General features: G+C 39.8%; 2 protein-coding genes across 4 annotated transcripts in view; one reads left to right on the top strand and one right to left on the bottom strand.

Annotated features, from left to right (window-relative positions):
- RELL2 (RELT like 2) overlaps nt 1-4,780 on the top strand; it is an 80,058-nt gene extending 75,278 nt beyond the window's left edge. For all 3 annotated transcript variants that reach the window (XM_075856216.1, XM_075856214.1, XM_075856215.1), the window contains exon 8: nt 1,162-4,780. The gene's annotated coding sequence lies outside the window, so the exon portion shown is untranslated. The remainder of the gene's footprint in view (nt 1-1,161) is intronic.
- Nucleotides 4,781-11,062: 6,282 nt separating this feature from the next.
- Nucleotides 11,063-16,990, bottom strand: part of FCHSD1 (FCH and double SH3 domains 1) — a 113,826-nt gene continuing 107,898 nt past the window's right edge. The window contains exons 19-20 of the mRNA XM_075856213.1: nt 16,118-16,185; nt 11,063-14,506 (exon numbers count right to left, since the gene is read on the bottom strand). Coding sequence (XP_075712328.1) covers nt 14,447-14,506; nt 16,118-16,185 — 128 coding nt within the window. The 3' untranslated portion in view covers nt 11,063-14,446. The remainder of the gene's footprint in view (nt 14,507-16,117; nt 16,186-16,990) is intronic.

Here is a 16,990-nt window from a genome sequence, read left to right as displayed (position 1 = left end):
TTCTACAATTATTTAGTGGGATAAATCCTTTCTCACAAAACATTTGATATTGCGGCTCGGTGCGTCATGACTGATGTAAATGATCACACTTTCTTAGGATTCGTCCTATGCAGACACATTCTTATAGCGAATAGAGCTGCATTTACCCGCAGGAGCGAATTTACCCGCATACAAAGTATACTACGAGAATGTGGTCATTTACTTTAGCCACGTGCCCAGAAGTGACAAAAGTGCTCCTTTTATTGTATAGACCTACGGTAGTTAGTACTGGTAAACTGTATGGAAATTTGGAAATACTACATTGATGACTTCATCATTTAGTCCAGTTGTGAATATAATAACAGCAAATCTTCTCTCAAAACAAATATTATTAATCGGTCTTAAAGCAAATATTCATACTCATTATATTAATTATTATATCAAGTAAAAAAAATAAAAATACTGTTGTTATCCCAACCATTACAGCTTCAATTATTAGTAATTTTAGGTTTAGAGCAAACCGGTCACTAGAACAGGTTCTCTGTAGATGATACAATAACATCCAAATAACAGCCCAATCATGGGACCAGAAGAAGCGAGAATAGTCGCCCTTTTAACTACAGTCCTGACTCTTTTGAATCAAAACTCTGCACCCATTAGTTCAGCTAACACCCTAAATTAAGGGACTAGTTTGGTTACCGCCTGGTTGCTGCATCACTATTTAAGTGTCTTTGTTGTACCATGACAAAGTCTACTGTGTATCATGTCTGTATGTCAATGCATACAAGTGTGACCAACCATTCAGACATCAATGTTGATCCACCACTGTTAATGGAATGATGCCCGACTTGCACTAGAGTTGACATTGCTCCAAACGTATGGATGAATAATGAGAGAGAATGTATCCCGTAACTTGAACTATAGTAGTAACTGAATGAAATAAACATTAAATTTAGTAGCTTCGTCGAACATGCTGGATCGGTGCGAGGTCAATTATGCTCTTAGAACTTCTTCTAGATTGTAAAATGAAGCTGAAATTGAATTTTTACTTCCATTTCCCCGTTTTCCAATTAGAGGCGGCCATGCTCCAAAGCTAAATAGAGTTGTATTCGTTCCTCTGACCTTTACGTGTTGAATGATGTTTATTTGTAATTTCCTTGCCCTTTTTTTCTTTATGTTTAGCAATTTTTCACCTAATACCTGAGGCGACTGGCACGTTAGATGACAGAGAAGAGACAAGACCTTGTGCGTCTACTTGAGCATTAAATAAAGAAAAAGGTGGAGAACTTTACAGGCGGTCGGAACGCTGCAGAGGTTAACGTGACTAAACACAAGTACATTTTTTTTTTCCAATCTGCAAAGGGAAAAAATACAAATGCACATATAAAGCCGTACAGCTTTGTATTTTTTTTTTTTTTAAAGGGGAGTGATCACCATTTTTTGTGGTTGTATACCCCGATTGTATATCTTGCTATGTAGTCCACTGTTGTTACTTATACTATAGCTAAAAGTCTGTGTCACTAGTATTCTAACTACAACAGTCTTTTACTAGGGTTCTCAGTCTTTTACTTCCAAAATATATTAATTGGTTCTCAGCGTATGAATCATAGCACTAGACCAGGAAGTAAGTGAGATGAGAATGTGGAGAGGTATTCATGATCTCATGATGAACGACCTGTGCATTCACTTTGAAGAGGTTATCCGCTTTCAATAGTCCCTTTGTCTTAGAAAGGTCCCCTGACAATTAGAAGATTACAGAGTGTACCCCTGCGATAAGCTGTAATGTGTAGGGGAACCTTGCATCAAGTGTTCATTTTCCCTGCAGCACCCCCACTGGAGAAAATAAGCATTATACAGTTGTTATCGAGATCAATGGGCTGTCTGTGTAAAGCATGGACATGTCAGGTCCTCCACAAAGAGCTGTTGTTTGTAGTCGCTCCCTGATTTGGCTAATAGATGAAGGTCCTGAACACGAGGCCTACCTCTATTAACTCAGAACTTACTAATGGGGTATTTGAAGAAGGGTTTTCTAAACCAGACATCCCCTTTAAATCATCCTTTGTCATATCAGCACCTTATTTAACTATTTATCACATGGGGTAAGTGAAGTATATCTCCCGTTCATGCCATGCAGCTAAATGTGACATTGGATTAGCATTAATAGCTTATAAAATCAGAAATTGCAACAGCAGGTCTAATTTACTCTATGTTTATATCATACCCTACATAACTTTTTTTTATGTATTACTAATAATAAGTATTAAAAAGAACCTTTCAACAGCATTTCACCTATTAAACCTGCAATACCTGGTGGAAGGGAGTGAAAAATCATTTTTATGTAACCTATAATTATCTTCTAAGTAGCTCTGTACCTTTAGTATTCCATTTTGTGTTCCTGCGCCATATTCTAATGAGCATAAGTCCTATTTTCGTTTGAAAAGAGTGATATCTTCATTCCTCAAGCCTTTCCGAATTAACCCCGCCTCCCCCAGCACACACGAAATCCCGCGCTTGTGCATCGATGTCCTCATCTGGTCAACAGGACACCATAGCGGCGCATATGCGGTAACTAGATTTGAGGCCTGGACGGAGCAGGGAAGGGTGTTGGACCATACATGACGGGTGCATCCGCACTATCTTAGACGAGATTTTGGCATTCAGGGCAGGCCAGTTTTCAGTGGTGGGCGGGCATAAGATTATTAGCATAAAAGGCGCAAAATTTTTGCAGACCGTTATTTACGGTCGGAGGAAGAGTTTAGGAAAGGGGATAACGGCAATTAACTTTTGACAGTAGCGGCCAGCGAGGGTGGAGTAGCGATCAATAGGTGAAATGCTGGTGACAGGTTCCCTTTAAGTATTACTAATTCGTTTTTTTTCTTTTTAATTCACTTTTTTAAATTCATTAGATTTATATTCATTTATGTTGTATTAATTTTGTATTTTATTCCAGGATACAGGCCACTTAAGTGAAAAAAAAAACCACAAAATGCTAGCAACATTATAAATTTATTTTCCTATAGTCTTTTAAAATTCCCAATCAAGGAGTAGGAAAGAAAGAAAAATAGAAGACAAAAGGTCTTTATATTCCTTTATTTTTTTTCTAGGGGGCATTTATTTTATCACCCCCTTCTCCTCCCCCTTACCCCCACATGCGCAGCCATCTCTCCATTGATTCTCCAGCTAGAGGCAGGCTGGAGGTTGGGTGGCCCCCTTCTGGAGATAGATGCAAGTCCTAGAGCTTGGACACACATTTATGGCATATCCCATGGATATCATACCCACTTTTTTAAACACTGCATTAAATAAATGTTTGAATGCTTCACTGGATGCTATATCTTAGACCACATTCTTTCCAGTGATTCTAGGGGCTAGTTTAGTTGCCATTTGTTCACGATTAGGAAAAAGGGTCTACTATTTTTCCAAAAACAGCGCCACTCTGGTCCATGTAATAATCACGAGCCGCATCCAGTGTAGCGCTCAGCAATCTCTGAAATCAACGGAGGGCGTGGACATTCATTTATTTTAACGGTTGCCCACTCATGCCAACAGGCTTTGCTATTGTGGTTTTAGTGCAGCTGACAGCGAGTCCTGGGGACTGCAGGAAGATCCCATCAAGTGATCAGTATTTTTAGGTAGGAGCTGTCCTACCTGGGATTGAGGACCAGGTTTGGATCAATACCTATTTGTAATATAGGATATTTGTCTGGCTACCAGTTCTCCTAAATGTTACCTAAGTGGCACAGTTTTTCGTGTTATAAAGCCAAACACCCGCAGGTTGTTCTTGATAAATGTGCTTTGTATATGATATGTTGCTCCTCTATTGTATGCACTGCCAAATAATACATCACAGGGTAATTTAAGTCCAGTCTAATCCACCCTTCTGCCCTACCTCGGATTTCTGTCCATAGAGTTGACAGATTTAATTTAGCACAATCAGGCATCATTAGGGTATGTTTAGGGAATTAGGGGCCGTCCTGAATCCCCCCCCTTCTTATTGCTAAAGCTGATAGCCACATCAAGTGTGATCTTCTGCATTAGAACCTGCAGGGATCACATTAAAAACAATAGATGGATACCACAATGAAAGTTATGCAAAATCATTAGAGCACTGAAATTGCAGCTCCCTCTCACCATAATATACATCATTATAGGGGTCCAAATCCACAGCATAGACATAAAGCTAAATTATAACATTCTGGATGCCTGCAGCCTCCACTAGGGGGGATGTAAGAGCTTACTTAATATTGAATTAATAGTAAGTTCAATGTATAAACCGTATACAGTAAGCTCCCTCTAGTGGTGGCTAAAGTCAGAAAGAATTTTGTCATTTACCTCTACGTCTTAACAGGGATTTATAGAGCTGTTTATCCCAAAAATGGAGCTTCAATCACTATAAATATATATTAGGAAATTAATCAGCACATAATTTTGGCTCTATTTAGATTTAAAAAACAAAATTATGTTCAAAGGTGGACACTCACCTTAAGCCAGATTTCAAATAGTTTCTTCCACATATTTATATTATATTCTTTTATATCACAAAAGTGTGGGGCTTTTGTGTTTTTCCCAGCTACAATTTATATGCTGTTGTGTGCCTATTATAAAGTCGAGTGCCTGCACTATGCCAATTTCAGCTTTTTGTACTTCTGGCTTGAGCCAAAAATATACAAACTATGATTTTAAACAAATGTTAAAATATTCTTCCTTTGTCTTGTATAAATATTTTATGCTGTGACAAATTTAATGCAATAGCAATATGATGTCAATTCATTTTGTCAGTAAATACAAATCCCAGCAAGTGTGTAGCATTCTTATTTTTTAAATAGTGCGCAGTAGGTGGGTGAAATGCATGAAAATTTTGGATTGTTGATTATGCATTGATAAAAATGTTTACCCAAAAAACTTGTCATGTTCATTCATTCAGTACATCACAATAAGAAGTGATCGTTATATGAGACATGAAGAAGCTGGTACCAGTGTCAGCCATTTTAGCTCTCATAGGGCTGCATTATATGTCACCTGGTCCTCCAGAGAGCCATCCTACCCCATTCTCTCAAATCTCCTGGTCAATCGCAATCACAATAAAACAATCCCCCCAACCCTCTGACTGTGCACAGACATGCTTAAAGGGATTTTCCATCCAATAAAAATTGATAGCCTTTCCTCAGGATAGGCCATCAATAGCTGATGGTTCAGGGTCCAACTCCCGTGACCCCTGCCCATCAGCCGGTTTCAAGGGGCCGCAACGCTCGTACGAGCGCTGTTTCCCCCTAATTTCTTGTGGTTCACTGTGAATCTTCAACATGCATTTAGCGGTGATTCACAGCCTTTTCTCTCATTCACTTCAATGGTAGAAATGGCTGCAATACCTGTGAATCGCCTCTAAATGCGTGTCAAAGATTCACAGTGAGCAAGACGAAATTAAGGGGAAGCAGCGCTCGTACGAGCGCTATGGCCCCTTCAAAACGGTGGATTGGCGGGGGGTCCCGGGAGTCGGACCCTGATTCCTCAGTTATTGATGGCCTATACTGAGGATAGGCCATCAATTTTTACTGGCTGGAAAACCCCTTTATGTAAATTAATCTGTACTATTGATCAATGTGCCTCAATCCATGCAGCCATATGTAAGGGGCTAGGACTGCTAATAACAAGCACAGACTGGTTGTCATGGCTGCCAGAAATAATTCCAATTTCTTGTCTCATACAAATCTACTCATATCGCAGTGACAACGTGGGGTTATGATATGTAGAGACTATTTGTTTTAGCATGGCCTCATTTTTCTTTGGTGGGCGGTGGCTTATGAATGTCTAAATTTTATAAGAAACAGATGTCAACCATACTGGGGCCTTAACACCAAGAGATCGAGTTCATAACAGGGGCACATTTTTCCAGGCAATGGACTCCCACTGCCTTCCATGTTCAGTCTCCTTGGCTGTCATACACGCCATTGACTTATATTGTCCTCATGAAATGTGCATTTTTGGATGGATGCTAAAACACACAATCCAGCACGCTCGAGGGGATTCAAAGCTGCATTGCAGCTGGAACAAACCAGAATTGTTTTCTATTGTGATAGAGGAAATAGATAACATTTTCCCTAGTGAGTACAGAAAAATCATGTTTTTTAAGTTAATGCCCATCTTTTAACTGTATGACATTTTTAGGTTTAACATTCATTTTTTTTTTAAATATATCTTTACAGGGGTCAGAGCCCCAGTTTTCCTAATAAAGAGTTCCAAATCTGCCTCCTTAAAATAGTTAAATGACACAATTCTGGCTGCGATTAGCCACCTCTAGGGGCAGTTTAGGAGCTTTTGCTTCCTGTTTTATTATGGAGTCCAACATATAAGCTGTTTGGAGCAAGCTCCTAAGCGCCATCTAGTGGTGGCTGCGAGTAGCCAGAATTTTTCCATTTAAAGGGACACTGGGCAAAACTAAACATTCCCATGTGTACTATTATGGTATTCCATGTGTCAGTCTCTCACCTTTTATTTTCTTGCTGCTTCTATCTCTATATATCAGACTGGGATTGTTGCTTAGCAGCATTGTGAATCAGGCTTGGTGACGCTTTCTCTACTTATGTCCAAGGAGATCTACAGTGGATATACAAAGTCTACACACTCCTGTTAAAATGTCAGGTTTTTGTCATGTTACAAAATCAGTCCAAGATGAATAATTACAGAACTTTTTCCGCCTTTAATGTGACCCATAACCTGTACAATTGTATTGAAAAACAAACAAATTTTTAGGGTGGAAAAATAAAGAACAAAAATAATGTGGTTGCATAAATATGCACACCCTTAGGCCTCATTTACACGAGCGTGTGCGTTTTGCGCACGCAAAAAAACGCAGCGTTTTGCGTGCGCAAAAGGCACTTGACAGCTCTGTGTATCATCAGTGTATGATGCGCGGCTGCGTGATTTTCGCGCAGCCGCCATTATAGAGATGAGGCTAGTCGACGTCAGTCACTGTCCAGGGTGCTGAAAGAGTTAACTGATCAAAATCTGTCAGACTGCGAGGGCTACTCCTTTGTAGTCCTCTTCAGGTCACCCCACAGATTTTCAATGGGATTCAGCTCTGGGCTCTGGCTGGGCCATTCCAAATCTTTGATCTTCTTCTGCTGAAGCCATTCTTTTGTTGATTTGGAGGTATGTTTTGGGTCGTTGTCGTTCAGCTATTTAGGCTGCAGGTTTTGTGCCAATATTGACTGATATTTGGAACTGTTCATAATTCCCTTCACCTTGACTAAAGCCCCAGTTCCAGCTGCAGAAAAACAGCCCCAAAGCATAATGCTTCCTCCACCAATGCTTTACTGTGGGTATGGTGTTCTTTTGGTGATGTGCAGTGTTAGCTTTGCACCAAACAGACCTTTTGGAATTATGGCCAAAAAGTTCAACCTTGGTCTCATCAGACCATAACACGTTTTCCCACATGCTTTTGGCAGACTTGATGTAGGTCTTTGCAAAACATAGCCGGGCTTGGTTGTTTTTCTTTGTTAGAAAAGGCTTCCGTCTTTCCACCCTACGCCACAGCCCAGACATATAAAGAATACGGGAGATTGTTGTCACATGCACTACACAACCAGTGCCTGCCAGAAAGTCCTGCAGCTCCTTTAATGTTGCTGTATTCCTCTTGGTAGCCTCCCGGACCAATTTTCATCTGGTCTTTTCATCAAATTTTTGAGGGACGTCCAGTTCTTGGTAATGTCACTGTTGTACCAAATGTAATCCACTTCTTGATGACCGTCTTCACGGTGTTCGATGGTATATCTAATGCCTTCGAAACGCTTGGGCACCCTTCTCCTGACTGATGCCTTTCAACACTCAGATCCCTTTGAGGTGTTGTAAGCTATTTACAGACCACGGCTTTTGCGGTCACATGTAACAAAGAAAATGTCAGGAAAATCCAAATAGAACAACTGAACTTTATGTGGGGTTACTCAGAATCACTTTAAATTATGGCAGCTGCATACTAACTACTATTTAACATGAGTTTAAATGTGATTGGCCAATTCTGAACACAACCACATCCCCAATTATAAGAGGGTGTTCACACTCACGCAACCACGTTATTTGTAGTTTTGTTATTTTTCCCCTCTAAATGATTTCAGTTTGTTTTTCAATGGAATTGTACAGATTATGGTCACAAAAGGAGGAAAAAAGTTCTGAAATTATTCATCTAGTACTGATTGTTCCTGTACCACACTGGTTCTGCACAAGGGGGACAGAAACGTCTATCATCAGATACCACTAATACTTAGACAGGTTCCTGGAGAATATAGAGAGAATGATAATCATAGTGTCTCCCCAGCATGCAGAAATTGTATGGTCTTTAGCTGGTCATGTGATCCTGTGCTGAAGCCTCATGGGATTGATAGCAGAGCAGAGAGGAAGAGAAAGCTGGGGAAACCCAAGAATCAAGATGGAGGTTTTTGTTTTTTAAAGCACAGACAAGGCAGCAGTTCTAAAAGTAAGTACAATATACATAAAAGTGTAGAGTGTGGTATACAGTCAGGTTGGGAATGCAGACATGGAAAGTTGTGTTACCACTGGAGGTCTACTTTAACTCTGACTATCCAGGGTATTTAGAGCTCTGTATCAGAAAAATGGTGCTATGATCAATAAAAAGTTATATTAATAAATTAGTCAGCCTAGAATTTTGGACCGATTTAGCTTAAAAAAACAAACAAAACCAATGGTGTTTAAAGGAAAGAACATTCACTTCAAATAAACAAGATTAACACAGTGAGACGCTAGTTTTAGAAGACTGGCAGTTTGGCGGCATGTGACTTCCTGGAGTTTGAGAGTAAGAAAGAAGCAGGATGATACCTACAGTATTGTAACATCTACGAACTGGAGGTGAGGAGTACGTTTTAGTTTAAGTGCATTTCAAGTGACTTCAAGCCATGAATAAGAGCGCAGACAGCGTTCGAAACGCGTAGGCTATTTACCTCCATTCACATTCCCAGCATTGCAGGACATTATCACTAATATGCTATCGATCCAATTTTAATGAAGAAAATTAAAACTTAGAAAAAGCTTCTTTTTAATTATCACAGCGCTGGATCCATCAACTTTTTTTCTACAAACAAGCATTTCAAGTGACTAAGAATAAAATCTATAATGATAGGATAAGGATATTCCCAGCGTACTGGGGAACTATCAATGTTTGCTTATATATTCTGTTCCTGTGCATTAATTATTAGTTTATATACACTTTAAGGAGACGTCCAAGATCCAGATGTTTTTCAAAAAGCAACAAATATCTGTTAAAAGTAGAACGAAAATAAAAAATCTTTGGAATGTCCTTAACATTGAGAATTTCTGTCCCCCACTCATGGCCTCCGCTCCATCCTCTGTGATGGCTAGTCATAAATTCTGTCAGGCATATTTCTGCACAGTGTGAAGGATGGCAGGGAAAAGGCCTCACAGTAATTCAAGTTCAAAAGGTGTACAAAGCCTTTAAGACACAAGTTAGATTCAAAATGTGTTCGATTGCTTTATTGTTGGATTTGCTAACTTGAACTCTGTGTTGTGACATTCCTCTGTTATTCCTCCTAGAAATTTAGGAATAAATTGACAACTGGGTGTTACCATTTCCCTTGTCAAAGGGGCATGTCCCTACACAGTCACACTCTGTCAGCACTGATTGAACAGTGTCGTTTTGTGTAAGGACACACCACCAACTGTTAGCTCCAAGTTGTCAATTCATTCATAAGTTTTTAGGAGAAATAAGAGGAATAGCACAACGTAGAGTTCTAAGAAAAGATGCTCCAGAATTGTTATTTCATTGGGAAAATAGGTTTACTAAAACAGACAGGTCAGAAGAGGTGATGGGTCCTCTTTGCTGGGATCAAAAATTATTAGCAGTGTACTTATTGCAGTATGGGGGTACACTGCAGATACAAATTCCGTCCCCCGTCGCGCTGATTCTGAGATTTTTACAGTGCTGCCGGTAGTCTAGTTGTGCAGCCATCTTTGATGACGATGCGACTCTGTCATGTGACCGATCCCGCTGTACTCTATGTACAAATCGGATAAGTAGTATAACGAGTACACGGAGTACAGCAGCATCGGTTACATGACGAAGAGTTGTATGGTCATCAAAGAATACTGTGCAACTAGACTTCCAATCCCCCGGCAGTTTTATAAAAATCTGTGAAAATCTCAGAATCCGCGCGATTGGGGACCAGAATGTATATTAGCAAGTGTACTCTCATACTGCAGTGAGTATACTGCTAACAATTTGTGGTCCCCACATAACGCCTTTAACGGAACACTCTAGCTAAAACTGATACCCTGTGTAATGCAGAGTGCAGGACTCAGGATTGAAAGATTAGTCATGCACCACCCTCAGGCCTGTTCTAGTCATGACACAGTATCAGTTTTGTCTGGAGTGTTTCATTTTTTGCGCATTTAGGTCATGTAACAAATTATTTTATGTTCTACTCACAAAATACAAAACTAGGCCATGATGAATGTTTGATAGAACTGCAAAAACTTGCAGCTCATAACCATTACGAAAAACAATTCAATCTAGGAACCACTGAAACTTGATTCTCATCATCTTTGCATTTCATCAACATCATTTTGTTGGGTGGCTCAGTGGTTAAGGGTTCATTCTCACATATTATTTTGTTCATTGCTAGCTCAATGTAGAATACCAGGGCATTCAAAAAATTTTAGAATCCATAGAAACATTTCTAGGAGCATTTCCTAGAACTGCTTCCTTAAAGTTGCAGTCTACTTTGGACAACCCTTTTTCACATGAAATGTCCTTTGACGATAAGCGGACTGCATGGGACCATCATTACACACTGCCCATTGAAATAATTGAAACTATGAATTTTAGCGATTCTCCTCTCTGGCTACGATCGAGTGGTCCTGAATTGGGGCCCCACCTCTAGAACATCGATGAGGCATATTAAAAGGGGTTGTCTAAAGCAACAACAACCTGATTATAATGCTACATGTGAATGAGCTCATAGTTGGGGTAAAGCAGCTATGTTTGCTAGTCTAACAATTCTGAAATGTCAGTCATCTAGTAGAACGCCAGATGGAATAAAACAATAGAAAAGTGTCGTAGTTTGAAACCAGAACTTTATTTAGAAATAAATATTTTTGTATGTAAAATTATTTTAAGTGCAACAAAGCATTAAACAGTAACATTTTGGTAGCAAATAGCATTGTAAACAGCTTATTATTTTGGAACAAGCCAGCATTTAAAGGGTCAGCAAATCACAGATCACATGACATCTAACACAGGACTACTTTAGTCTAGAGATTGTCCCAGGACTGATAAGAATGTCCAGAAAGAACTCTTTGGCTACGTTTATGCTGCTGCTTTCCAGTTCTACCCCTTTAAACATATTTGGGAAGATTTACGAAGACTGGCGTTTTATACGCCAGTCCCCGCTTTCCGCTCCACTGGAGTAAGATGCGATGGATTTATTAAGAGGTGCACAACCAATCATTTGTTGCATCTTTCTGCTTGCCGAGTGCCACATTTGTGGTGTAACAACCGCGGCCATGCGCCAACCATTCCTGCCCCCTATCGGACATAAAATAAGAAAAAAAAAATGATGCTCATCTCAGCGTTCCTCTTCGCTTTTCTCCTCTGGGTCCCCTCACCACCTTATGTCACACACAACATCCTGATGTTGCTTGCTGAGGAGACCCAGAGTGAAGCGATGAGATGAGCAAACATATTTTTTACTTTGCTATGCCCCATAGAGTGAAATCTGGCTTAGATTTGCCCTACACTTTATATTTTCTAGCGTGAATTATAATGCATTTTGGCCACTTTGGTAAACCACATCCATTTTGTGTGAAAAAGCCCTTTTGCGACTTTTCTGCACCAAAAAAACTGGCTTAGAAAGGTTAATAAACTCCCCAACACTAGGTGGAGGATCATCCTCTTGTAAGGGGATTTCTTGCAGAGATATTTTTAAGGTTGACAGGTAGCGGATGAGCACATATTACGGAGGATGCAGCCTCCCTGCAGACCAGACCAACATGAAGAGAAATGCGGTGTGACTTCTTGTAAGATATTATGACCCTATCCAACCATAAGGTACGAGAATTATTATTCTGCTACTGATTCATGTAAACATTCTTTCAGCCCACACAATACGCCTAACCACTATGTACGATGTACAGTGAACGGACTCTAAATGAATCTCCATAATTTAACATCATGTCTTTTTTCGATCCAATACTCTGTAATGATACATCTTTTAATACATTTTGATAAAATAAAAAAAAAGTCGCTTTTGCTGTTAAAAGAGCGCTCCAAATTTCCTGCATAGACAGATGCTGGCTACCTGCAGCGACCACTAGGGGGAGCTTCCTACATACTGTGATATTATAGAGTTTAACATATAACAGTACAGTATGTAGTAAGCTCCCTCTAGTGGTGGCTACAGGCAACCAGCATGTTATCTTTTAAAGAGGACCTGCCACCTCTCTCGACATAGATTTTTAGCAAATACTTATATTTCCTATAAATTAACAATTCTGGAACATATGGTATTAGAACTCTGCGTAGTGCCATTCCTCTGTTATTCCTCCTACAAATTTAGGAATAAATTCATAACTGGGTGTCACCATTTCCCTTGTCAAAGGGTTATGCCCTTACACAGTCTGGCACTGTCAGCACGGATTGGACAATGTCAGCACCCCAACTGGTAACACCCAGTTGTCATTAATTCAGAAATTTCTAAGAGGAATTTCCAAACAGAGTTCTAAGAAAAAATGCCCCAGAATTGTTATTTTACGCGAAATACAAATATGTACTAAAACAGACATGTCAAAAGAGGTGACAGGTCCTCTGTAAATCTATATATACGCAGGAAATTTGGAGCGCTGTATCGGACCTACAGATGCCTATAAAATATATTAAGAAATAAATCAGAACATAATTTTGAACCCATTTAGTTAAAAGAAAAATTGTATTTTAAGGGCATTCACTAAGTCATTTATTCAAGCTCCTCCTCACTGCGGAGCGTGAATTGAGGAAAAACGGTGTTGGGACCCCTGTTCTCGTGATGAGTGGGGGTCCCAACGATCAGACTATTAGTCACCTATACTGTGGATAGGTGGTATTTGTCGATTCTGGGACAACACTTTGAAGGGGAGACAACACTTGTTTTGCAGACCAATGTAAAATACAATGTATGGATCACGTCAATGGATTTTCTTCTTACAATGGGAATAATAAAAACGTGACCAAACAAGGAGTTACATGAGTTATTACACATTTATGGGACTACAGACCAACGTATAATATTCTGCTATTATGCAGCATAAAAAAACAAGTCTAAAACAGTGATTGGTTATAGACAAATTTCCTTTAAAAACCTCCTGAACCCCAAAGAAGGTATTGCATTTATTTTAACCACACTTTAATCTGCAAAAAAATAAAAATAAAAGCTTATTTCCGCTTGAACTCTATTTTACAATTTATATATAAGCTACATTACACAATTAAGTCATTTTATAAATACAGCGAAATTTCTTTAATTCGATAATTCAGAGAGTCCGATAATCCAGCACAGAAGTAGAATATATAATGCGTAATTTGACAAGAATAGAGGTGATCAATAAGGACATTTTCTGATTTTGTGCTAATATTTTCTTTTGGGATGTGAGTGAGTTTTATATATTTTTCTCTAGCAAAAAAATGTGATAATCCAGAAACTTTCATGTCCTATTAATTCCAGAATGGCAGAATTTTACAGTACATTGCAAATACTTATGATGGACTGGTATTGTAGCCTAGAGCAACAGTCACAGTTCTGCAGGTTGCTACTGGAAACCGTCAAGACACATCCCGGACATGTTATCGGAGCTGTAATACAGTGAGAGAGCAGGTTTTTCCTCCGTGTCTGGTGAAAATATGTCACTTACCAGAATCCAAATCACCAGAACAAGCTCTGTACAGACACTGAGCCAGTGAGGAATGTTGGGAGATTTCAGCTCTGAAGTCTGCAGACTTGTGAATGCAGCTCTGGAGTATAAATACAGGCTGTAACTTAGAATAAGTGCAAGATAAGTACTGTAATGTATTTACAAAGTTACTCAACTCTCCATTAATACATGAAATGACTGGCAGCTCATACACAGATTATTGCTGTCCCATGAAGCAGCTTTATTTTGCTAGATTTTTGTCTTTACACAATATATATTATATTAATGCATGTAATACAATACCATACAATATAATAAAAGTGCAAAGATTGCATATTAAAAAGGAAGTTCATTACAGCAATCCATTAAATACCACATAGGAGCATATCTTGTGGAATACTGTCTACTAAGGAAATGTCAGTCTCTTTGGTAATCTAGATAAGGTTTGCTCCGGTTTTGAGAGTCTTAAAAAGGTGAATAGTTCCACATAACTGCATCACACCAGCATCTTCTGAATGAGAAGTGTGATTGTCCAGCAGGGGTTAATAAAACATGCAGGTCAGTGATCTGATGAAGCACTCTCCGTTCCTTTTTTGGGGGGTGGAGGCGCCGCCCGCATCTGCAAAGTGAAAAATATTTTATGAAATGTAAATTAAAGAGCATTTCCCCTTTAAATGTATCTATATCTTTAAAAAATATATATTTTAATTAAATGTGGCTGTTTCTGAAAAAGTGGAGTGACAACCAATATGGCCACCAAAACGGCTCTCACAGGAGGGACATGTCTGCCTAATTGCGTAACACAGCCTAAAACTTTTAAAATCAAAGTCGATAAACTTTGATTATATCAGTATTCGGGCAAGTCCTATGGATCGGCATTGACACGGCCGCGCTGGTACTTTGTTCGGTGCGGCTGTCAAGTTGCTAGTTAATGGCTGCGCGTTGATGAGGGTATAAAACGCCTGTTTACCGGCAACTCCGTGCGGCCATAATAGTGCGGCCATAAAGTGTGTATTCAGTAATCGCTGCACGATTTTGAGGGTAAACAGCACGGCCTTGAACTTGTGCCTCTGACACCACATCTAAACCTAAAGCTACATGCAGCAGCATTGACAAGGACTATAGAGAATAAGTTTGTTAAATCTATAAATCTATAGAAACAAAGTGGTGGCAGCATTAGATTGTATTGGGGTGTGATTTATACTCGGCTATGATAAAAAGGGACGTGTGAGGTCAGTGTAGGAAAGTGCCCCTGCCCGCCCAGAAATCAGCATAAAAAATGACATACATATATTCGCTGTAGTAGTTCTGCCCCCTATAAAGACAGAGCACCAAAGCGGAGCAATTTCCCGAAGATTTCAATAGTCTTTCAATGAACTGCAGCTCTGGGAGCATTTCTTACAACTGCCTCTTTAAGAAAAACAGTAGTAAAAACTCATGCATTTTTTTTCGGCTGTAGCAGTGGGGTAGGTGCATAAGGGTATGTTCAGACTGAGCAACAGGGAGCCGCACTGGCACTACATTGGAGAAATTGCTGCAATATTTTGCCACAATCAACAATGTGTTTTTCTTAAAAGAAGCAGTTCTGTGAAATGTATGAAACTGGTGCCCACTCATGATTTTTATAAACCTTTGTTTAAAACGCGGCATAAAAAGCTGCTCCATGGCCAGTATGCGACTTTTTAAAAATCTTCCCCAGTTACTCTGGGAAAGAACGACGCTCTTTCTCTGAAACTGTTCTAACACATAAAGGTCCCTTATGTTGTAAAATACATCCAGCTAGTTAACATGAAGACATTGGGGGTAATTTGTCAACCTTTACTTCACTTTATGGTAGAAATAAAAAAAAATTAAAAAAAAGCGATGAGATGAGTATGTTTTTTTTTTATGGCCGATGTGGGGGGAATAGATGGTGAAGGGCCACGGTGGTTGCACCACAATTATGCCGCACGCCCATGCCAAGAGTTGCAACACATTTATAAAAAGCTTTTGCCTCTTAATAAATATTTTGCATTTTACTCCAAATTTTCGTTCTATTAAGACTGGCGTATAAGACGTGAAACCCCATTGTTTCTAGGGACACTTATGGGTTCACGTCTACCTATTGGTCACACTAGCAGATAGTGGTCACATTGGCTGAACAGATAGATGGATAGATGGGAGGGGGAGACCGAGCAGAGGAGTTTTGGAAAAATATTCTCTTTCTTTATCCGTTTATAAAGACACTTACTGGTCTCAAGCGTGTGGCTGCAAAGTCCGGAGAGCTCTGAGCGCTCCCTGAACCGTTCTGTCTGGAGTCTGAAAAGCAAACAGATAAAATGACATTGATTTCTTAACTCTGCAGTAAGACGCTATATACAGTGTATTCTTGGCAAAGTCTAACATCCCAGAGAACTATCGAGGGATCTGTCTTACAGCTTCTCAGGGAAGGCAGAGATTTATAACTAAGTACCCCCCAAAGCTAAGATCAGACGGTTATGAGTGAAAATCCTTACACTGTAACCTATTCGATCTGTGCGTCGTGTATTTACCACTTCTAGAATAGGCCGTGAAAAGCTAAAAACAGCAGGTGGAGAGCAGCCATTGTATAGGCCCTCAAGCCGGAGCTCAGGTGATGTCTATCATACGAGGCTGTGCGGCACTTGAGTAGAGCCCCGTCAGTCAATGGTGCCATTAGATCCCTTTATTTAGGTGCACCGGCACTTGAAGTGCAATAGAAGGTGGTATGATGGTGGCAGAGTCATATGGTGACAGTTACTTAGGTGGAAGGGGCTGGGTGCATACCACATACTTTTTTGTACATAGGAATGAAATAGAGGTATATGCAGAGCATTGCACACATGCTGCAGACATTGATGCAACAGTGCCAGCAATAACATCCTTATAAAAGAGCTAGCCACGGTGCAGCCATAACAAAGCAAGCCACAGTTCCAACCATAGTGCCCCCATTACAGAGCCGGTCAGTGTCCACATGTATATGCCATAGTGCGCTCTTGGCTGTACTGGCCACAATGCCCCATTATACAAAACCGCTATGGAGCTCCCATAACAGCAGCCCAGTGCTCCCATCACATTTCCAGCCACAATGTCCCTACCCTTCATG

The sequence above is a fragment of the Rhinoderma darwinii genome, chromosome 3 (assembly GCF_050947455.1).
Source record: "Rhinoderma darwinii isolate aRhiDar2 chromosome 3, aRhiDar2.hap1, whole genome shotgun sequence".
Classification (NCBI taxonomy): domain Eukaryota; kingdom Metazoa; phylum Chordata; class Amphibia; order Anura; family Rhinodermatidae; genus Rhinoderma; species Rhinoderma darwinii.
Note: the sequence above shows the minus strand (reverse complement) of the source record. Positions and strands in the feature narration are given on the sequence as shown.